Source organism: Euprymna scolopes, chromosome 14 (assembly GCF_053919585.1).
Source record: "Euprymna scolopes isolate OS-2025 chromosome 14, ASM5391958v1, whole genome shotgun sequence".
Classification (NCBI taxonomy): Eukaryota; Metazoa; Mollusca; class Cephalopoda; order Sepiida; family Sepiolidae; genus Euprymna; species Euprymna scolopes.
The window spans coordinates 48362910-48387304 of NC_136495.1; the positions used below are offsets into that span (position 1 = coordinate 48362910).

The following is a 24395-nucleotide window of genomic DNA, read 5'->3' on the forward strand; positions in this document are numbered from 1 at the left end:
CCGTTGTGTACAAATCCTGAGAGCGATAAGAGCCTTTTATCATGTTTGAAAGTGACACAATGTTTAACGAGCGAGATCGGAGATATACCACTGTACAACTCATGCTCTCTACCGATCCAAGTTATGACAACAGGACCATCGCCAGCATCCTCAAAATGCAAATTCAAATGGCTTAATGCTTGAGGGCACAGCTCAATGAAGTTTCCAGCCATGGTTATGGTCTTTGGTGTGGTTTCAAGTGAGGGCCACATTATGCCACCTCATATCTTCCAAATCAACTCAAAAATCAACACCAAAGTGTACCTGGATGTGCTGAAGAGTGTGGTGATCTTCTGGTGCAATCGGTGGCTACTAGCAGACCCTGAGTGTGGTTGCAGGACTTGGTGCCGGCCTACAACTACAAAGAGACCCAGGTTTAGCTTCAGAAGGAATGCTATGACTTTGTACCCTTCTCTCACTGGTAGCCTCCTCCCTTGACCTGAACCTTCGTTTGGTCATGTTGAAAACATCACCAACATGACCTCTCACAACACCAAAGCCAGCCTGATCGATCTAATTGAAGATGGCAGCCTAAAAAAAACAAACAACTGTTATCCAACAAGAGAGAGCGATTATCATCATTATTATTGGACAACACTCAAGTCATAGCATCGAGTTAACTTGCAGTCAGCTATTCTTAACAACAAATGATGAAACAGCAGATTATGCCAGTTGAGAGGGTAGCATATGAATTGACAGTAAGAAAAAGAAAGATAATCAGAGAGAAGGTTTCCATTAAATATTTGTGTTAAAAAAAACCAAAAAAACAAAAAATCTACTGCACTGTTTCTATTCCTTCATTTACTGAATAAATTAAATTTAAATTATATTTCTTTTGTCTCAAAGTAAACAAATGATACTATTTCAAACACATACTGCATCTCGAACCATCACAGTCCAGTTTTGACGATTCTGGGCCAGGTTGCAGGAAATAGGTAATCACTCGCGATTCCAATGCCGGTGACTAACTACTTGTGGGTCCGATAGTACCACCAGGTCATCCTTAATTGTTGTCGCCCAGTTCTTCAGCTTACCACTGACATGTTTGTGCCAGCCAGGCAGAAAAGTGAGCAGAGAGGACCTTGCAAATTAGCTCTCCCTTCAGTCGATGAGCTGCATGTCCAAACCACTGGAGACGTCATTGAAGAACAAATGTTAGGGGGTGTAGGTTTAGTCTTCAGTGTCAAGTAGAAACCAAAACACAATGGCAGTGCAGAATGCTGCAAAGACAATTGTTGTCAAAGACTTCCAGTGTACAAATCTACCAGTCTCATAGGACACGTTTCACAGCCATAGAGAAGAATAGTTCTCACCTTTGCCTGATAGATGCAATGCGTCCCTGTGCGTCCAAGCATATTTTCCATCGACACCACAGAGACGGGTCAAGACGGAAGAATGAGAACCATGCTACTCCTATTTGCTGTCAGACATTAAAAACAGTTTCTGCAACACGATCAGAAAAAATTGGTAATCTTTGGCTGTTGTAAGATCTCAATAAAAAAAAATAAAAAAATTGTATGACCCTAAGGAAGGTTCATGGAGCTAAAAATTTGGATTAAAAAAGAAATAATTTATTTGAAAAAAAAAAAAAAAAAAAAAAAAAAGTTAAATTCTGTTATCTGGTTTCTTACATTTTCACATTAAGTCAACAATATTTGAAAATACATAGAATACAATTCTGATTTGTACCTGAGGATAAGATGTGTTGAAAGATAAATAAATGCGTTTTTGTTGCAGAAACTGATAATTATTAAACAAAACACGTAATTAGGATGTTTGTAAAAGATGATTTAGAAAATATTTTAACAGAAAAATTTTGACTTGTCATCTGGTAAAACTAAATTATATTGTTGCATCAATCATTATTGATCCAAAAGTTTTTTTCAAGCTACATAAAATATAACAATTTTATTCATATACATGTTACAGAAGATCATAACACCGGTACCGTCAGTTTCAAATCCAAAACAAAAGAGATCAATATATGGTTGTCTATGTTGGAGTCTTCAACCTCTGTTTCTTGAAATGGCCTATTTCTTCTTATTTTGAGGCCATTTCTGGGGAGACAGATATTAACAGAGACGGAAGATAGTCTGATATAGGTGCCCAGATATTGATTCCCTTTGCTTTGATTTGAAACAAGCATACCGGTTGTTCTAATCTTCTGTCACATATATATGAATAAAATATTACGCTCTTATTTTTAAAATTTTCTCAATAATCGAGAACTCTTCTTGCACTAACAAGTCAAAGTAAAACAAATCTTATGTTTACTTCAATTGATTGAAAAAAAATTATACTCTAAATGTAAATATTTCTTTGAATACCGCAAGATTAGAAATCCTGTTTTGTTTAGCAAAACGGAAACAATATTTCAGAATTTTTGAAATGAGGATTGATAATTTGTATAATTTATTCTCATTTTGGATCTTATTCTCACAAGGTTTCAAACACCTTCAGATTTATCCAGCTGAACTCAGAAATTTTTATGTTAAATTCTGGGAATCTAATGGAGAACAACCTTTGTTCCTCCTGATCAGATTTATCAGATAGACGTTGAGGGGGATCAGTTGGTGATGACCTGATTCTGATGGAGAACACAAGCGAAATGGCAAGACAGAAAAAGTTGGAAGCATTTAAGAAACATCTAACCTCAAGAATGAAGCAAGAAGACGAAAAAATAAAAAATAATAGTAATAATAATGAAAACAGATGAAATATTAAGGAAAACTCAAATGTGAAAACCAACCCACATGAGCTACAAATGCTAACCAGCCATATGGAAACCGCAACAGAAGTAAAACAAAAAAATAGAGAAATACCACATGGAATCAAGAAAAAAAAACTGAAACAGCAAAATTGTAAGACCCCCCCCCCTTAAAAATGGTAGAGTTGACATAGACTGATGTGACACCATATAGTCATGAAGAGTCAAGGAGGATGGAAAGACAAAGGAGAGAAAGCACTAACCAGACCTCCACTGGATGAGTAAAAAGAGGAGTGGAACCTTGGGGGTGTGTTACCATCCAAATTCCAATAAAGACCAGTGGTCATTGTCAGCAAGAAGTCAATAACAAGCAGCTGTTATGGTAACTATTGCAAATGAATTTGCGTTATTAAAAGAGGTGACGAGTACTGGAAATCTGAGGAGACTTGTTGTCACCCAAACTCCAGGAAATACCATCAGTTGTTGCGAGTAACCTCTGATGATGACCTTTGTGAGAACTCTTAGTAAGTACAAATAATAATAGAAAGAGCCGTAGTATAGAATATCATGTTACGGACATATGCCAAGACAAATGAACATTGTCAAATTGGAAATCATTTTATAAAATTGAAATAAATTTGCATTTCAAGAACGAATAAAACCTGAAAAAAAAAACAAAAAAAAACAAACTTGAAAACTCAAAAATTAAAAATAGAGAATTTGAGGACACGGAAAACACTTACCGACAATGAATATCAATAACATCTGCATCAGTTAAGGCATAATTCATGGGCCAACGTGTATCCACACGTACACGACATCTGCTGCCAGCGCCGAGTCTATACTTTATCACCAAATCACACTGAAAGATAAAAAATAAAAACTTGACAGAGGAGTGCAACGTGAAGAAGCCAACCGCATATATTGCTCATGGGGGGGGGGGGCATAATGAAAAATACCCCCAAATAAAGAGAATGTTAACATTTTTCTGTCGTTAAATGACAATCATTTCAAATTTTCATTAATTCCAATTGTGCCTGAAATGGGTACATTTGCCGATGACATCATGCTCTATTTCCGGTAAGACAATGGCTGAACCTAGAAAATGACTTCCAGTCTGTAGCAGAATGAAGCTATAAATGTATGGCTACATCTTGTGCTAACCGTCTATAAATAACTTCAAGAAAATTTTCCAACCACTGATCGTCATAGCCAATATGACCCCTTCCCAAGAGTTCAATGTTCTTCAAACACTTCAAACTGACATTTTTAAACACCATGAGCTAGAAAAAAAAACATAGAAGGTGCTGTCAAGTCTGCTGCAAAGAAGATAGGCTCCTTCTACAAAATTTCTTACATCTGTCAGTATCCTATATCTCTATAAAGCCACCGTGGTGTGGAGTATTGGTGTCACATCTGACCTGGTGCACTAGCTTCTCTCTCTTGGAGAGAGTATAAAAATAATTTCTACCCTAATAGGTCCCACACTGTCTTCTAAGATCCAACCGCGGTCGCATCGCCACAGAGTTGCATACAAGTACTTCCATGGAATGTGTCCTAATAAACTCATTGTACTTATAGCCCCCTTCTCCCATATCAATATTCTCAACTCACTCGATTAGCAGCAAAATCCCACCCCTTGACTGTAGAGGTCCCTAGATGACGTAAGATTTTCTACTCTTATAGCTTCTTTCCTTGGCCTGCTTACCTTTACATTCCTTCCTACTCCAGATTTCCCAGATTGTACAAATATGTTCTAATGTAATATGAACATGCATCTTGCAGTCCAGTTCCCCATCAAGCCGGTTCCCCTAAAAACCTGATTCCTATCACAGTAGTACCTTAAGTTTCAGTGCTAACATGCCTTATTTGAGATTTTAAAAACTGCAGGTTTGGAAAAGCAGAAAGGTGGAGCTATTACCTGCATAGCTATGGTATTATTAGCCAATCAGGATCCACTTTGAAGTAAGCAGATAGCAAGAGCAGGCTATGTACGCTGTTTAGGAAACCTGCTCCCTCTTAGATAAGGTCCAGAAAAAAAACAAAAAACAAGATATAATAGATCCCACTTTGTCAACCAAGCTCCAACCCCTGTCCCATCACTGCCATGTTGCATCTTTGTGCCTGTTTTACAAATATTTTAATGGAATGTACTCTGATGCGTTTGTTGCACTTGTGTCCCCTCGATGTACATATCCCAGACAAACCTGCTTAGCAACAAAATCACACCCTTTCACTGTTGAGATTCTTAAATGCCAGAAAGCTTTCTACTCTTAATAGTTTCTTCCCTCAAACAGCTAGACTTTGGAATTCATTTCCTGATACCTACTTCCCTGACTGTAATGATATGCAGAAGTTTAAATGTAATGTAAACCAACATCTTAATTTTTCGTAGGCATGGTTCCAAATAGTATTCCCTTATGTCCAAGTGGCAATATGCCTTGTTGGGGGGGGGGGTGAAGGCGAGAAAAAAAACATAAAAAACCTGGAGTCGAATACATGCACAAGAACTAGATGTGAGAATAGATTGTATTATTTGGACTATCATTCTCATCATTAGATGAGAATGATAGTCCAAATAATACGGCTTATCAATCCTCAATCCTCATCTCAAAACTTCAAAAACAATCCACGGTTGCTATTTTTAAGGTTTCTTTACATATCTAAATCTTATGTGCAAAGAGCTTTTATCTGTTGAAAAGCCTCAATTTAAAAAAAAAAAAAAAAAGACTAAATAATATTTCTTATTTTGAATGTACAGATTCACTCTCCCCTTAAAAAAAAAAAAAAAAAAAAAAAAAAAAAATGCCATTTATGAAATTGTTAATAAAATTCACAACCCTTTCAGCAATACAATCAAACTTCAATCTATGTCTGACTTGTCCACCAAGTTTTAATCATGAATGTCCAGCAGTCTGTTTTATTACTATTAATGCTATTTTGTTTTTACTTTTGTTCAATGTTAAAAAAATTGTGGCAAGTTCAACTGTTTCTTTATTAATCCACATTTTTCATCTTTTTTTTTTTTTTTAATTTTTTTTTAAATTTTTTTGGGCGTGTGCTCGAGAAAACACAGCCTGGCGGATCGCATGTTTCGGAGAGAATTCAAACGCGATTACTACAAAAACATAAAAATAGAATACCAATTATTCTTATTTGTCAAAGACTTTCTCGAATATTTTTAACAGATGAAGACTATTTTTGCTGCTGAGCAAGATTAACCGAACTGTTATTATATTTGAGGATTATTTTCAAATTGACAGCTTTTTACGTTTCTAAATTTTTTAGATAAGGACTGATTATTTGGATTTGTACTACTGTTCTCATCTTGAGTTTTATTCACGTTTTGGTTGATGTAACCTCTGACCTTCTTCAGGTGTATCTTGTTGAACTTGGGGATCTACATGGAATTTCGAATGGAACCCTTTACTTAATCCATGAGAGAAGCATGCTCTCGTTCCGTCAGCCCTCTGCAAAGACCTGTGGCATAGTGGATAAAGTACTTGGTAAAATTCAGTTGTAAGTTACACTCTTCTAGAGGTTGAAGGTTCAATCCTCAGTATGAGCAACACTTAAAATATAATTGCTAATTACTCTGAACTTCTCCCTGGTTATGACAAATGGAATGAGAGCATGCTACCCCAATGGATTAAATTAAGAGTTCTATTTGAAATTCCTTGCAGATTTCCAAGTCTGATAAAATACACTTGAAAAAGGTTACATTTTCTAAAACAGGCAAATAACATTCAAGATGAGAACAGTAGTCTGAATAATCCAAATAATATGACAACTTGTTCTTTTATTTGAGTACCAGCAGGCTGCCCAGCATTGCCTGGTCATAAAATACGCCTAAATATGATATTTTAATTTATACAGATTCCATATTTATTATTATAGAGCCAATTTTCTTTTGATTATTATATTGTACCCAATATATAGTTGTGATTTCAAAAGTTCAAAAAAATATATATAATTTGGGTACATTCGGTTAAAATGAAAACCAAAATATTTAGCTCTCTAGTGGTATTTGCTACCATATGAGCTAACGACACATGCATAGCAAAACTTGTCAAATTAAAACAGTTAAATGCATGTATATTTGCATATTACATCAAACAATGCTTACCAAGTTTCTTGGTACTTGTGCATTTAACGAACCAGACGTAACTCAGCATTTGCTCGGCTTTGTCCGACGCATGACGTCAACAACCGGATAAAACAGAGCGTTGCAGATTAAGCAGACGAGAATTTCGCTATCAATTGGAAGAGTGTCACAACTCAAGAAACGCTTATTTGAAGAGAGTTAAAAAATTTTGTTTTAAAAAGATAACTAACGAAATAATAATGAATATTACAAACCTTGCGGACCAGCTCCAGACCCCAGAGGCTGCACTAAACTTTTGCCAGCAACGGAAATTGTTGGCAGAAGAGAAAAGGTGTTTACATTTTGGCCAGGATTGTGTACTTGCAAAGAGAACAAGCCTTTCCGATGGTTACGGTTGGAGGTGTAGAAGTGTAACATGTCGTCGATGGACCTCCATTAGGATTGGGACCATCTCAAAATCCCGACTAACCATCGCATGTATAATAAAAATAATATACTTATGGGCGTTCAAGATGATATCTACAAAAAAATCTCCATCGCGAATGTGGGTTACGTTCTCGCCACACAATTGTGGATTGGAAATTTTTCCTGCGTGATATATGCAGGGATTTTTTTCTCAGGAATCCCCGGCAGATTGGAGGCCCAGGCCATAACGGTAGAAACCGATGAGTCCGTTTTTAACCGCAGAAAACACAATGTCGGCAGACTTCCAACACCGGTGGTCTGGGTCTTCGGTGGATACGACCCCCGCCGAAAAGGAGGGTTTCTTGGTCACTGTACCAAATAGGAACGCCGAAACCCTCCTTCCACTAATAAATAATAATAAAAAAGTCCTTGTTTCTGGCGAAAAAAATGTACAAATAATCCTTGTTCCTGCCCCCCCCCCAATGCTTTTTATTGCCCCTTTTTTTTTTTAGGCTTTTTCCATTTGACATAAAGAGTTGCAAAAAAAAAAAAAAAAAAAAAATAACTTTTACGTGTTTAAGACATAGACAATGTCTTTTTACGTTAAAAATTGAAAAAAAACAAAAAAAAACAGTTCAGACAAAAAAAAAAGTTTCCTATTATTTAACAAAAAAAAAAAAGTTTCCTATTATTTAACAAAAAAAAAAGTTTCCTATTATTTAACAAAAAAAAAAGTTTCCTATTATTTAACAAAAAAAAAACTTGTTTCATATGTATTTATTTTGAAAACAGAAAACAATTTCAAACAATATTAATAAAAAAAACATAAATGAACGGTAGGTTTTTGCTTTTTACTTATTTAATTTTTTTTTATGTTTCTAAATTTTACAATTTCATTGTACAGTTATTTTGTTGTAGCGTTGTTTTTATTTTATCGCCAACGCTCGGTTTTATCCGGCTGTTGACGTCATGCGCCGGACAAAGCCGAGCAAATGCTGAGTTACGTCTGGTTCGTTAAATGCACAAGTACCAGTTTCTTGACCCCTTAACAGGTATTTTTCTGGCTAAAAACAAATCAATTTTATTCTACAGGTCCGAATACCCCATATATCAACTTACAAGTAGGTTGGTAGAGATCGTTTCACAGATAGAAATTTACTCTAAATGTAGCTCTAAATGCTATTCACTTATGCACAATGTAGAAAATATGCACAAATAGAACGGTATAGTGAAATGAAATTAATCATCCAACACGAAAAAAGGAAAAAATGTATAGTGAATAAATAAAAGTTTGTTTTTTAAAGGAATATGCAAATTAGTTATCCTTTGTGAGGTTGCTGGAATATTCATGACTAAGTATATAAGGAAGTTGTGTTTACTTTTAAAATACAAGAGTGGAATATCAATGTTATATATTAAAAAGTTTGACTCATGTCCAGGTAACTTACATAAAATTTCAAGTGTTTAGATCCAAACTTAGCAGAGGAGTTTGGTAGAGTTTTCAAAAGTCAAATCGTTGAACTTTGGCCGCTTGACAGCCAAATTTCTGGATGAAAACCAATTAAAAAGATTTTCCCAAATCTCAATACCTCTTATGTCAAATCTCGAATCTGTAGACTGAAAATTGACAGAGTAATTTGGTAGGAAAATGTACACACACACACAGACAATTTCACTTTTATAGATATATGTATAGATTTATATGTTGATATGATGGGTGAGAAAGAGAAACAACTTTAGTCTGTTTTAAATACTTGTTTTTACGACCACATTCCTATGAGTCTACTCAAGTCGTTTTACAGTCAGTTGCTCTTACTTAGAAACACTTCCACTTTTTCAATATTGCCATCTACAATTATGTTCCTGGTAAATGCTTGACTGAGCTCCAATCTCTGCCCTCCCCTGTAGAAGATTCACAGCAAGAACTCGTTTAACTACTACGACAACAACTCACTTTTCTTTCTCTCTACACCTAAAACCAAACAGAATTCCATGAAAAAAAAAAAAATTATTTCCTAGAATATTCCAATTGTGGAACAAAATATCTTGAACTACTTCCAAACTGAACACAATATGGTTATCTTCAAGTCCAATGTAAACAAATACCATCCTCTTGGATAATCGAATTCTCTCATGGTGTTATTCACCGGCCAACTGACACAATCCTTAATCGTCAGTGGCTTCCAGACCTTGATAAGTGGTGCCCATTAGTAAAAAAAATCTTGCTTTGTTCATTTCCAATTTTTTCCATTCACACATTTTGCCAAATCTAACCTTCTGACACCACTAGACAACTATCTGCCTGGTCTATTCTTGAATGCTTCTGAGGATATTACAAAACAAAATTTGCATTAGCTAAAATAGCCAACTTTCAATATAAAAGAAATGCAAATTAAAATGAAAAAAGACAAAGTATATAACTTACCTGCCAACATTCTTCTGTTTGCATAGAAATTAAAATATCACTAGAAAGATTGTTATTGACTTCCCAAATAGCGGTGTTAATTTCTGGCTTGGTTATTTCATCTGTGCAGATTTCTTGGGCGGTTACAGTAAATGAGCTGAGTATTAAACAAGTGGCAACTGGGAAAAAAAAAATAAAATAAAATGAAAAAAAAAAAAAATAAATAAATAATTAGAATTTTTTCTTTTATGACAAGAAATCATAAATTTTCAATTTTTTTACTCATACAGAACTGTGCTATTTTTTTTTTTTAGATAAGATTTCCACATTTTAAATTTAATTTTTACAGTATCCGGTTTATTAAATTTTTAGGTAAAAGTACAGAATAGTTACAAAACGCTCTCTCCTCTTCATGTTAAGAATAGGTTTAAGATTATTATTTCAGCACAATCCATATTCAACATGGACACCATTTTTTTTTTCTAAAATGTATATCATAAAAAAATAATATTTTGTTTTATTTTTTCTTTAATCTTTTAAGAGAGCAACCTTCCTATATATGCCATAATTCACAACAACACAACCAAGATAAACAGAATCCAACCTGAAAAAAAAACAAAAAAAAAACTGTCCTATCATCTTGTGCCATAACACCAATGAAAACTGGCAATATTTTCTCAGATAGAAAAAGTGATTGCCTATGAAAACAATGAATCTAAGACAAACGGAAAATCAGCAATACGTAGAATATTGAATATTAAAAAAAAAAAACGGTTTATCAAATGGTAATATCACATTAGAAAGTTGGATACTTTTTGGGAATAAAAATCCAGATTTGCAGTTATAACTAGGAACAGTAAAAGCCTAATTAAGTTCTAACTTTCGCTAAAATATACCAAAAATATAGTTGCTGTTACGTGCCCATTGGCTGTTAATTTAGGTTTAATAATCTATAATATAAATCTCACCTATCTGTTTAAATGTATGGATGTATGTATGTACGCATGTATATCTGCCTAAAACTTGCGACAGATTTTCACAAGATTGATATCATTTTGAAGCTCAAAGTCTCCGACGACAAATATAAAAAAATTAGCCCAAAGCATTAATTCCTTCACCATCAACTGGGAAGTTTTCTACAAGGAGGGGGTCGATTTTTTGCAAGCCATTTTTGCAAGTCATTGTATCAGTTGGATTGACTTTGCCTAATTTTAACGTTTCAAACTTCCAGTCACGTCATGGCGTAGCAGTAAGATGTCAGATTTTCTTTCACTTTCTTTTCCGCATCACAGTTCAAGCCTGCCTGCCTACTACCACTTTTTTTTTTTGCTCAACACACACCTACAAACACCTGGGCAACGCCGGGCACCCAAGGTAGTATACAAGAAATAAAATGTATAGGCAGAAAAAAAAATTCACAAAGTAATTAATTAAAATGGCCGACTTGTTTTTGTCAAGAAATGGAAAATTATTCTAATTTAAAACAATATTATCTTTTATAAATTTTTTGTAAGTTTTTTTTATATTTCACATTACTCAGTTAAATAGGCAATCTATTTTATAAGAAAGTGAAATGTGATCTAGTTAATCTATCACATTTGTAGACATGCTGACGACACTACCATCTATGGCAACACCAGAAAGGCCATAAACAACCATGTTCTCTCTGATTCTCTCTCTTCTGATCTTGATCACGTGGTGCAATGGTGAAAGAGATGGCTGGTTAATTTTAATGTATCTAAAACCAAACTTCAGACAGTGACCAGAGACTTGATAATGGAAACTTGCTAGCTATGGAGTATCTGGAAATTTCTTCTCAACCATCAAAATTTTTATTTCTTATCTGTATACCTAGAAAAGTGAGAATGTGTGTGGGAGGACACTTCTCAACCTATATACTTAACAAATTTTTTGGTCTACAGACTTGAAATTTCATATATAGGATATTCAGTCATATGGAAAACTTTTTAATCCTTTTTCATCTGGAAAAAAAGGGCTGCTAAGAGGTAAAAATTAAAAAATTGGTACGTGGGAGTCATTGGATTTTTAGCTGTACATCTCAGTTTCAACATTAATTAAAATAATATTCATACATATTTTATGACTGGGCAATGCTGGGCGGCCTGCTGGTAGGTCTATAAAAGTAGTTGTTAATGAGTAAAAATCTGAATCTAGTCTGAAACCAACCCTTTTCCTTAAAAAAACGTATTGTCCTTGAGCAGCACACTTTTTCCAAGTACTCTCATTGGAAACATGAGAATTCCCAACTGTAAACCACTATTAATGCCACCTTCTCAAGTTAATATCAATGATCATGCTCGTTTCGCATACCCTGCCCCCTTCTAATCAAATTGTACATGTAGAATAACTGCAGGTTGTTGTCTAGAGTTCAGACTAATTAAGAAAAGAAAACTACAGAATGATCATGATTTATGTATCCATCACAGAATGAAAATGTCATATTCCTAAAGTCATGTAAATTGATATTTATTTATCTGCCGACTGTTATCCTCATCTTTATAGTTGCACTAGTTTCACCGTGTTTCAGGGCCCGTGGTGCAGTGAATAGAGGCATTGAATCTCTACGGTTCTAGGTGAGCATTGTCTGAAGATAGCAGTTTACTACTTGAATCCATTTTCTTTCAAAAACCATGGAATGTAATCTTTTTCTATCATAGCTGATTTTGACCTTCAATTGGTGTTTGAGGAACATGATCACCATTCTTGCTACAGCCAAAATCGCAAGAAACACCATTCCTCTCTGTCCCATGGTAGCCTGATGTTGTGGATGACATAAGATATGTTCAGCAAGCGAGGATGCTCAGGTTCAATATGAGCTGTCATCTCGTTGATATACCATAAGTTCTGTCGGAGTTCGCTGCATTCAAAGAAAGCATATTCAGCATTTCTTCTGCTGGAGTCCTGCAACGGGGACACCCAAGCAACTCCACCAAACGGAAACTGAGAGGTAATGCATTCCGGGTCAATCACCAGATCAAAGAAAACTCAGAGTTATTGAGATGACTCGAATCTGGCACCCAACTTCACTGGGAGCAGATCCCCTCTCCTGACAACCCTAATCACTCGACAAGCTGATCATCAATGGTCCCCTCCTCACTAAATCCTCCTATGGAGGTCTTTTCTTAAAGTCAGAGAAAGGTCGTTGGATCTTGGAAGCTTCTTGATATGGCTCAGCACTCTGAGGAACTGCGTGTCGCCCCTTAACCTATGACAACCCTCGACCAAATGATAGAGGAGGAGGTCAAGGAAGGCACTATCAACTATGAGGTTCCATGCAGATTCTTCCATCAATGTTCGACTCAGGAAAGCCAGCCTCTTAGCATTAATGACACATCAAGTTCGGCATTCCCAACTCTCCCTTATATGGATGTTGAACACAGACCTGTCTGCAAACCCAATGCCTCCTATCCGAAAAAAGCGAGGACAGTTAGCGTTGAAGGGCCTTTAGGTATTTCGCAGGTACAGCCAGTTGGTAGAGAATGAGAAGTAAGACTACATGGTGAACGCCTTGGCTCTACCCTTTAAGGAAAGTTTTCTCTGAAACCAAGAGTTGACCAACGCTTCGACATTTGACTGTACCTCCAACCAATTCTTTTCGAGCTGGAAGCCTGGTCTGAACTGCATGCCAAGAATTCGAACCGTCCATCTGAAAGGAGTCAAGAGAGTGATTTCGCTCCAGGCACCCAACCAGAGACTGACAGACTTGCTGCGGTTGATTTTAGCCCCTGTGATCGTTTTGTAATATGTGAGCGCCTCTGTCACCATCTCAGAGTCTCAGAAGTATGACATAAAGATGATGATGTCATTGATAAACATGATTTTGGCCAGTACTCCACCAGGCAAAGCGATTCTACAAAGAACAAAACTTGTCACTCCATGCGTTAGCTTGTGAAGTAGCGACTCCAACAAGGACGCGAGGCAGACCATCAAGACCTGGTGGTTTGTTGCAGCCAACCTGCTACAGCACAGTAAAGACCTCCTGCTCTGTCACCCAGCAACTCTAGTCACATCGAGGTGGAGAGAGTCGGCAAAGTCTTTTACAGGGTGACCGGGCTGAAGACTAAGATGTTTCAGACAAATATCAATTCCATTGCTACATATAAATCTACCATTCCTAGCAACTAAGGAACATAGTGTAACACTATTTCTAGCAACGAACAATGGGTGGATTGCTTACTGCTCAAACTTGGAGAGTCAGATACGGTCATGCTATGCTTGACACTGTCAAAAATCCCAAACGGCCTAAAGAATGATGAAACGTGTTTTTTTTTTGAGATATCAGAAAAATGAGTGTATCAATGATAAATAGAAGTGACAATTGTTGGACAGATCGGCAGAGATTGTCAACCATTGGCCATCTGTCTCATAGTTAAAAAACTAAATAAAGTTTTCTTTGTTGATAATAGATTTTGAGAAAGGAAAAAAAAAAAAAAAAAAAAAAAAAATCGCAAAATGACATATTTGCTTTCCTGGGTCGGAGTGATGTGGGAATTGTGAACATATAGCAATGGAACACTTTGCAGAAGTTAACACGATAAAAACACGATGAAAAGAATTAAGTTGAATGATGATGAGGGGTGGGGGATTGCAAAAATACAAATAGCTGACAACCGATTTCTTTGGGAAAATGAGCAAGAGATTTCAGAAGAAAGAGAGGGAAAAGAGGAAGGAAGAAAAGGGATTTCAGAAGGGAAAAAGAGAAGAGAAAAAGATGATAGAGAGGTGGAAGGAGAATCGGTCGGCTTCATAAAAGATAGGTGCTCGGCAAGATCAGTGGCTTTTGGCTTTTTTTTCTCTCTGGCTGGCTTGGAGATACAGCTTTTCTCTCTGGCTGGCTGGGGAATACGTGTCTTTTCCCTCTGGCTGGCTGAAGGATACAGAAGTCCACCTTGTAAAGAGAATTCTTGAGAGCTAGCTCCTGAAATTCCTAAGTAAAAGAAAGTTATTTTGAAAGAATTCGATCCAGTACTAGATGAAATTAAAAATTTTTCCCCTGGGACTTAGGATTAGTGCACATCTTCTTGCCCATGTGAACAATAGCGACAATATCAGATAGTAAATGATAGGCATAACAACTTATGATGGCTTTTTGGCTAGGAGCAAAGTGTAGTATCTGTTCTGATACTGCATTTCATTTTTTTTGCCCCCAGATAGTGAAGGAGAAATATTTTTTAAACTGAAGCAATTTTTATTTTTGCTCGAATTTAGAGCAACTCGTTTTGGGGAGCTGGATTTTCTCCACATTAAAAACTTACCTTGCATCTAATTCTGCCCCCATGGGGAGGTAAGTAAAACCAAATAGCTTGTAATATCATTGGAGCTGGGGGGTAAACTGGTGCTGTTGCGATTGCAAGATTTGGGATTGGAGTAAATTCAGGGAACTATTACTAACCAACAGACCGTTATCATTGTTGACCAAAAGAAGTCTCTCTCAGAAATGAGCATGCAATGTAATGATACATGGAAATGAAATCTGGTTAGTGTGGATTGCAGACATGCGTTGCATGGAGGGAGATGACATTGAGAATGATACGATGGATGTGTAATGTTGATCTTAAAGACAGGCTTAAATCTGTGACCTCAGAGGAAAATGAAATCTGGACAATATAGGGAAATTTATGTAGAACAGAAGGCATTTGGTCATATTTGGGTAAGTAGACATAAAAGGATTTAGGTAACAGCATAAGACCTAGCCAGAAATAGGTTAGTTTGGAAATCAATTTCTTAGAGCCATTCAACACATGCCACAACATGTAAAATGGATGTTATACCGAACACGATGACTATACTCATTTCGGACAGCAATAATCTAAATCGACATACATGTGAGAGCTTGTTGGTTTGAAGATGAGCCACCATACATCATCATTATCACATTAAAACATATGATTTTGATGTTTCATAGAAACGCATCACATTGCAAAAATCTTTAGCACACAATCTCTCCCCCTCTCTGTTTATAGTGCAGACCAGGGAAGAAGCTGACTCAACCCGACCAGTGAATGCCACTGCAAGTAAGTATGCTTACATAAGACAGGATATTTGTGTGAGCAGCTTTCACACATATGCATTACTGCCATGGCAAGCAGAGCAAAAACATTAGCCTTCTGGTCCCATATCACATCACAAATCTTACTAATGCATGACGCTTTGAAATCACTGTAATGGAATGACACAGTCAACTAAATGAACCATGAAAAGAATTGTTGATATGATCATATTAAAAAAAATGAGTAAGATAGAGTTGACAGATCGGTTTTTAAAAATATATCATTTTAAGCAAAAAAACAATATGTCCTTAATTGTCATGCCGAAAATATATATCTAAAAATTATGAAAATTCATAAAGAAGAACTGCTATTGTGTTTTAGTAAAAAAAAGAAAAAAAAAGTATATTGCTATAGGCTACAAATATTGCATGCCATGAACATGTAATCTAAAATATGCATTTCGAGTCATGTCCCCTGTGTACGAACTCTTCACTGTCTACTTTATAGCATCTAAGAAAAATGCAATTTTACCCAATTTTCTATAAAAATTACTTCTAACTATAAATAACTTTCAACTCAATTTCTTTAATTTTTGAATATATTACTATCTTCAACATTACATTTAAGTACATAGTATTGTTTTTTCCTAAAATTCTAATTGTTGAATGTTTGAATTACAAAAAAAAAAAAAAAAAAAAAAAAATGATTTTCAGATCGCCAAGTTAACCGCATCGAAGTACACATAACAAAAATCTATACTGTTCCCTATTCGACGTTATCGCAAGCAAGCTTTCTTCAACTGACACCAGATTGCAAAGTACACCATACTGACGTCGGGCCGACAAAAAAGAATCGGTCCCAATTGAAGAAATGTTGGCTTTTTGTATTGTCAAACCCCACCGCGTCTCAATTTGCATAAGACACGTTTTTGTCTCATGTCGGTCAGGTTTTGAGTTTAAGACTTTTTCTCTTTCGCGAAGGACACCCGTGCAAATCATGCACACTACATTTTTTCCCTACACTCCTCTCTGATCTCATGATAACAGACAGTGCAGGGAAGTAGTATCTGTCTTTGTCAAGTACTCCTTAGCAGAAGTAGGGCTACAAGGCGAGACACAGCTAGCCCACGCTACATGGCCAGACACAGCTAGCACTCACTTAAAAGTGACGACTTTTTATAAGATATATATATATATATATATATATATATATATATATAATACAAGAGAATCACATTTCCAGTTCTCCTGTAAAAATTTCTCTTACTCGTTTTTGCTTTTGGCAGAATGGAAGAGACACTCAGAAAAGCAACAAAGGCTCACCTTAAATTCCAAGAATATTTTATTTACAAGAAAGGTAAAATGAGTCCATATTTGCAAAAGAGTGCACCTCTTTAGCTTCGGCCAAATAGCGGGTAGTTTATGCCTCGAAAGGTGTAGGTAGTTTTCTTCTGTGAAGATGCTGGTTGAATTCGGCCGCTCGTAGAAGTGGTTGAGGGTTCTTCAAAATCCTTCCAGACTGGTCAAATAAGAACAACGCACATTGCGATCGATGTTCCATAATAAAGGATGCCCTCCTACAGGCAATGATGATGGATGTAATTAGTCCATAAAACATTTTTTGCCTCAGGCTTGTATCCGCATTTAAGTGAGCGGAGATAACAAATAGAATAGAACCCTGCCTTAGTTCATTTGGCACAGAGCGAGACACCACACGTCTGCTTTGCTCGACATGGAATGGAAATCTATTTGAAGAAACACAATATTCCCGCCAATTCCTGAATCCTCCGCAGCAACTGAAACAATGCAATTTCATTGGTCAAATAATCGCGTGATTGGAACAATCTAGCAGTTATCGCCCTTGCATTCTGAAATTTCTAACACTCCAAAGACTTTTCAGAAAAAAAAAAATTGCATTAAAAATTTTTCATTTTAAAGCGACGACTTTTTCTAGAAAATCCAACCAAATCCCATTTTAACTCCTTCATTCAAAGGCAACTTTATTTTTTCTAGAAAATCCAACCAAATCGAATTTTAAAAGGCGGAACTTTTTTCTTTTCCGCAAATACAACCTAATTTCATTTTAAATTCTTCATTTAAAAATGACGACTTTTTACATACAAGTTGACAGAATCGCATTTTAAGTTCTTTTAAAAGTGACAACTTTTCGAAAAAAAATTAGACTCAAACTGTACTTTACTGTTCTCCAAAAACTTGACGCCGCCACTTCTCTAAAATCCGATTTGAATCGTACCCCACTCCTCTCCATAACTTGACGATGGTACTTCTCAAAAATCTCCAATACGGTTTTTCTCATTGTTTCTTTGAAAGCTGTCGATATGTTTTCCGAGCCACACAGTTTAATCGGAGTGGCAGGACTTGCTCAACAGTTTTCAGAGTGCAAAGCTCATGCACAAGTTCCACATTTTCGATCCACTTGATAATGGGCATATCATCTGCAGTGCAGCACTCACTACTAAATTCCGGAATCAACCAGACATAAAAAATCTTGCCCTCCATCGCCGAAAGTTAATATAGCTTCTAATTGTTGAATGTTTGAGTTACAGGATTTAAAAAAAAAAAAAATGATTTTCAGATCACCAAATTAACTGCGTCAAAAAACACATAACAAAAAATCTGTCCTTTTTCCTTTTCAACGTTATCGCAAACAAGTTTTCTTTAACTGACACCAGATTGCAAAGTACACCATACTGACGTCGAGCTGACAAAAAAAAAAAAAAATCGTTCCCAATTGAAGAAATGCTGTTTTTTTTTTTGTTTGTTTTTTTTTTTATATTGCCAAACCCGACTGTGTTTCAATTTGCATAAGACACGTTTTTGTCTTGTGTCGGTCAGGTTCCGAGTTTAAGACTTTTCTCTTTCTTATCTAAAACGAATGATACCCATGCTAATAATGACCACTACAATTTTCCCTACAAAAACGACATAAATTTAAAAAAAAAAAAAAAAAAAAAAAAATCGATTTGCCGACTATCTCAATAAGCACCCAAAAATGAAAGAGTTCTTGGTTTGAAATCAATTGAAGTAGCAAGGTCAATAGGCAGAGAGGGGAAAGACATGGATGAATTTGAGAGAAAGAGAGGTAAATCTATATCTATCTATATCTATATATATCTATATCTATATCTATATCTATCTATCTATATCTATATATCTATAAAAACAGAGATGTGTGTGCCACAGACGATTTCTGATTGGTTAATCCAATAATCACATCTCCTAAAAAACTATGGTTCGTAGGCTCTTACCTTTACCATAAAATATTATGGCTTGATTTATTGTCCATCTTGGAAGGGTTTAATTTTTTCCTAACTTGCGATTTACAAATTAAAAAAATACGAAACTTACAATCTAACAATCGAACCTCCGACATCACGGCCGCCATTATGAAACTAAACCAAAAAAAAAAAAAAAAAAAGCGCCTTCACTCGTGGTCTTTACATTTCGGGTTTGGGTACTTGTGCAGTTTTCCATTGACATTAAAAAATGGAAATATTTAAAAAAATATATATATATTGTACGTACTCGTCATGGGATAAAGTTTTCCTACAGAAAAAATCACGTAATTTCATCAAGTAGTTATTTTTTTATAGCGAAAAAAGAAAAAAAATCAACGCTACAAGCGAGTCATTATTAATTAAACAGAAAGTTCAAGTAGGGGGATTTCCCCATTTTTTTTTTTATAGCGAGGCCAAATTTCGCGAATTTGGCCTTTTTTTAAAGCAGTTTGGCCTTCAAATTTCTGTTTGGCCTTTTTCTTCACCGATGAAATAAAAAAAGCAAATAAAAACAACGCAATAAAACTTTTAAAAATACGGCACACTTTTGTTGTTCTTGTTGTTTTTTTTTTGGTAATTTTCCTTATTTTTTTATTTTTTCAAGATAATACTATTAAATGGACACTATTATGCCAAATTAGCCCCCCCCCCCGAAAAAAAATGCACAAAAATTCGAGATTTAAGGTTTTGACGAGATAATTTAGCGAATTGTCCGGACTATTGCGAGAGAACCATCCATTAGTTTTTCCTGAAATTTTGCCACAAATTGTATTTCAATAAATAGATGTGCATAGTAACAACATTTTTTAGCCGAAAATTTCCGTTGCGTCCCCAGATTTCATCGGTGAAGAAAAAGGCCAAACATAAATTTTGAAGGCCAAACTGCTTTAAAAAAAAGGCCAAATTCGCGAAATTTGGCCTCGCTATCAAACGATTTGACCTTTGAGAACTCTACCAAACTCCTCCTACAATTTTAGGTCTAAACACGTGATATTTTAGATATAGATTCCTTGGACATGGATCTAACTTATTACCTTTACTTGATCCTTAAACAATAAATGTTAAGAAGTCATAATAGGGGTCAAAGTTTAAAAAATTGACCGTTTTTTTTTCTCAGCATTAACCTCAAAACACCTGGGCAACGCCGGGCACCGATTGCTAGTATTAAATAAAATCCTGGTAGGAGGTTAGTTTGTACGTTAATTTTTAAAAGCTGTCCAACACATGTCAGCATGTACAGTACAACAGATGTTAAACTGATGATAATGATGGTGGTGGTCTGGTCAGTTCGTAGAGGAAAGCCAAGAAAAACATGGGAGGAAGTGACAAGAATAGACCAGGGCACTTCTGCATGACAGTTACATGAGGCGAATGTGTGCATTTTAGTTTCATGGACCGCCGCGGCGCCGCGCCGCGCCGACAGATATTACTTTTCAGCCAAAGAACAGGGGTCGATAACTCTCCCTTTTCTAAAAATGCGTGCAAACTAAAATTATATTTTGCTACATTTTTATACAATCTTTCTGTACAAAAAAAAAAAAAAAAAAAAAAATTATTAAACCTCTAAAAATGTTTACACTGACAAACTAAAATTATATTTGGACACATTAAATCACTCATTGAAAAGAAATATTAACACGTTAAAATTATATTTTGATAATTTATTTTATTCAATAAATGTTTGTTTCGATTTTCATATATTTGTGTCATTTATTTCGTTGTATATTATTGCGTTATCGTAAACACTTGGTTTATATTTGAAGTTCACATAATGGCCGCTAGGGGGGGGGTCGATAACTCGTATATGTTGCTAATATATCACTGTCATGCAGAAGTGCCTAGATCTGTCCAGAGATAGGTTACTTTGGAAGTTAAAAACCGTCCAACACATGCCAGCATGTAAAACAGATGTTATGTTGGTGATGATTGTATCACGTGCAACTGATTGTATAGGATTTCTTTGTGCTGCTAAAAAAAAAAAAAAAAGTTTCATTCAACCGGTGTTTATTGACGTGTTATTTCATTTCATTCAAAGATCTTTTTTCTCACCTTTTTAGATATAATAAGCGTGTTTAAGGCAAACGATATTTATTTGAATGAATAAATCTCCCAACTGTCAAGCATAACATGTCTAATCGATAGAGATTTACTTAAACCTTGCACGACACCAAGGACAATGCGTGCGATGCCCGTGTTAGTTTTAAATTACTTTAAAGTTTTAATTAATTTAATTTAAAAATAGGAGCAGATTTTAAATTTCCCATCGGTTCGACGGTTAGGAACAAAATAAATAAATAAAAAATAGACAATGTTAAATATATGTAATTAAAAAAAAAAAAAAAAAAAAAAAAAAATATATATATATATATATATATAGTTAAACTTCACAGTCGGCTTTTCACCTATTTTTACGTTTACTAGTGTTTACAGTGTTTCACTTTAAATACAAATAAATATTCGGTTTTACAGTCAAAATTACTTAAAACATGGCAGAAAAGATATTAATAGTTTGTTTTTATTGAGGGGGGGGGGCAAATTGAGATTTTAAGGGTCCCGTCACACTCACGTCGCACGCACCTTGTTTTGTTTTTAATTTATTTTTCGTAGGGTTCAATTGATTAGGAATGCTTTAAGCTCAATTTCACGGAAAGTATTTTTATGGGAGATGAAATTTATATATATTAAAAAATAACAAGTGCTGTTGCTGATCCTAATAATAATTAATCTAACTTGTATTGTCTACTACTTGTATCTTTGTTTATTCAAAGTAACCTTCGGTAAATTTTTACGACATGCCCCAGAGCGTATTATAAACACCCCAACTTCCCCCATGTTAAGAATGGCTTTCGAGGTTGAGGGGTATTCCGAAAGCCGTTCTTAACATGGGGTGGTTGGGGGTGTTTATACTACGCTCGGGGCAGGTCGTAAAAAAAAAAAATTAAAAAAAAAAAAAAAACCCTGACCTTCCGGGGCATCTTTTTTTCAACTTGGGAACTTAATATAGGTAGTTAAACTCGTGACCTGTATAGAATTTCGAACGATATGAACACATGGTTACAATTATTGGTTAAATATCTGGTTCCTCGTTATAACGCATTTTACAGCAAAACCCGTCTTCCTACCACAACTTCAAAGAGTTTACCATTTTTTTTTCTGTGCGTGCATGCAGTCATGCAGTGCACTGCATGACTGCATGCCTACCCGTAAACGAAATTTCCATGAACAGATTTTCTTTCCAAGAACTTCCTATAATCACGCGAATTTTTCCTTGCAAGCTATACCATAATCGTCTTCAAATTCAATATCAACAAATACTTAAATCGTCCCCATGAGAAGTGACAAACTTCTAAAGGTTGAAGGTTCAATCCTTTCTATAGGTGATAACTAAAAATAACATTAAAAACAAATTATAATTATTTCTACTCAAGTCATGATTAACGGGCTAAGCAACGTTTTGGTTGATGTAACCTCCAACCTTCTTAGGTTGCATCTTTTCAAACTTGGAGACCATTTAATCGAACTTGAGAATATTTATGTTGGGCTCGGGAACTTGGATGAATTCATAAAGAAAGATGGTATTTTTTACGACTCGCCCCAGCGTAGTATAAACACCCCTAACCACTACATGTTAAGAACAGCTTTTGGAATAAACACCGCAAACCTCATGTTAAGAACGGCTTTCGAGGTTGGGGGGGGTATTCCAAAAGCCGTTCTTAACATAGGAGGTTAGGGTGTTTATAATACGCTAGGGCACGTCGTAACAATTTACCAAAAAGATTCACAAATTTAAAATAATTCACATGAGTAAGGTCGGGGGTTAAATCGGCCGAAAAGATGAGAATAGTAATCGGAATAATACAATTTATCAATTATATAAAATATTTCGAACAATTTAAATAATAATAATGAGGCCAACAAGTGATCCAAATCATCTAACTTATAATTAAACTTTCAAGTTTTTTTTTTGTCGCTCTTATATTGTTTCTATTTTCCGACTAAAATGTGCCCCCGAAGATATGAAAAACAAACTTACCCCAAAGGAATAGCAGAAGGGTAAAACCCATCCTGCTTGGGTCCTTCATCAAAACTAAATAATAAAAATTAACAATAAAAAAAATAAGATTTTAGGCGGAACTTTAAAAGAATAAAAAAAAAATTAATCACAAATCCTCATCACGTGAATACACAGGAAGTAAACAAGTTGCCATTTAATCGTAGCTAATCGGCATAAATCGGTATTTTCCGGTATGTATCGGCACTTTCCGACATCTCCGAGTAAAAAAAAATCTTTTACATATATATATATATATATATATATATATATATATATATATATATATATATATATATATATATATATATAGAGAGAGAGAGAGAGAGAGAGAGATAGAGAGAGATAGAGAGAGAAATAAAAAGGAACAAATCGTATTGTGTTCATCTATTTCTCTATTTTGTCGGAATACTCTTGGCCTTCGGGACAAGATCAAAGTGTAGTATTTGTTCTTCAGATGCTGCAGTTGCTGCACTTCTATTTCTTGTTCTCTTTCGGTGGAGGAGAAATCCTTCACGACTGAGACAATTTTTATTTTTTTGTACCTTTTCTCCACATTAAAAAACGACCCTGGTGTCTAACTCTGTCCCGTGGGGAGGCACAGTAAATAGGTACTATTTCCATTATTATTTTCATCATCATCATATATATATATATATATATATATATATATATATATATATATATATATATATATATATATATATATATATATATAGTGTTTTAAATGTTAATCTAATAAAATATATTAAAAACGTAAAATAAAAAGTTAACTGCAGAAAAATGAAACATGAGTTCTAAATAAAAAGTATTTTTGTAACTTGTAATGAATTCTTCCTACACCCTCTCTCCTTGCCCGCGCCAAGAAAATAAGATTTCAAGACAACTGTACGTAAACGAAACGACCTGAAAAACTTGTGGTAATCGTGAAGAAAGAGAGAGCCTGTTTCCTCCGTTTGACTATAGGTGGCGTTAATGTCTGTCCACCCAGTTACGGAAGCACAAAATGTATATAATGGCACCGTTGAAATAAAAATAAATGTTTAATTTTAAACATTTTTTTTTGTTTGTTTTTTTTTTGCAAACATATTTAAGTTTTTTTGGGTTTTTTTCAAACATATTTACGTTTTTTTTTGTTTTTTTTATTTTTGCAAACATATTTAAGTTTTATTTTTCCAAACATTTACGTTTTGTTGCTGGTTTATTTTCAAACATTTACGTTTTTTTTTTTGTTTTTACGTTTTTTGTTTTTTTGTTTTTACGTTTTTTGTTTTTTTGTTTTTACGTTTTTTGTTTTTTTGTTTTTACGTTTTTTTTTTGCAGGCATAAACTAATAATTTTTTAAATATTTTTCTTTTAGAAAAGTTTGCTTATG

The 24395-nt window shown here is 35.0% G+C and overlaps 1 protein-coding gene across 1 annotated transcript in view; it reads right to left on the reverse strand.

The window, feature by feature from the left end:
* LOC145292984 (heparan-alpha-glucosaminide N-acetyltransferase-like) overlaps window positions 1-23220 on the reverse strand; it is a 77164-nt gene extending 53944 nt beyond the window's left edge. Inside the window, exons 1-3 of the mRNA XM_080139226.1 lie at window positions 23003-23220; window positions 9682-9839; window positions 3490-3608 (exon numbers count right to left, since the gene is read on the reverse strand). Coding sequence (XP_079995352.1) covers window positions 3490-3608; window positions 9682-9839; window positions 23003-23051 — 326 coding nt within the window. The 5' untranslated portion in view covers window positions 23052-23220. The remainder of the gene's footprint in view (window positions 1-3489; window positions 3609-9681; window positions 9840-23002) is intronic.
* Between the last annotated feature and the right edge of the window lie 1175 nt (window positions 23221-24395).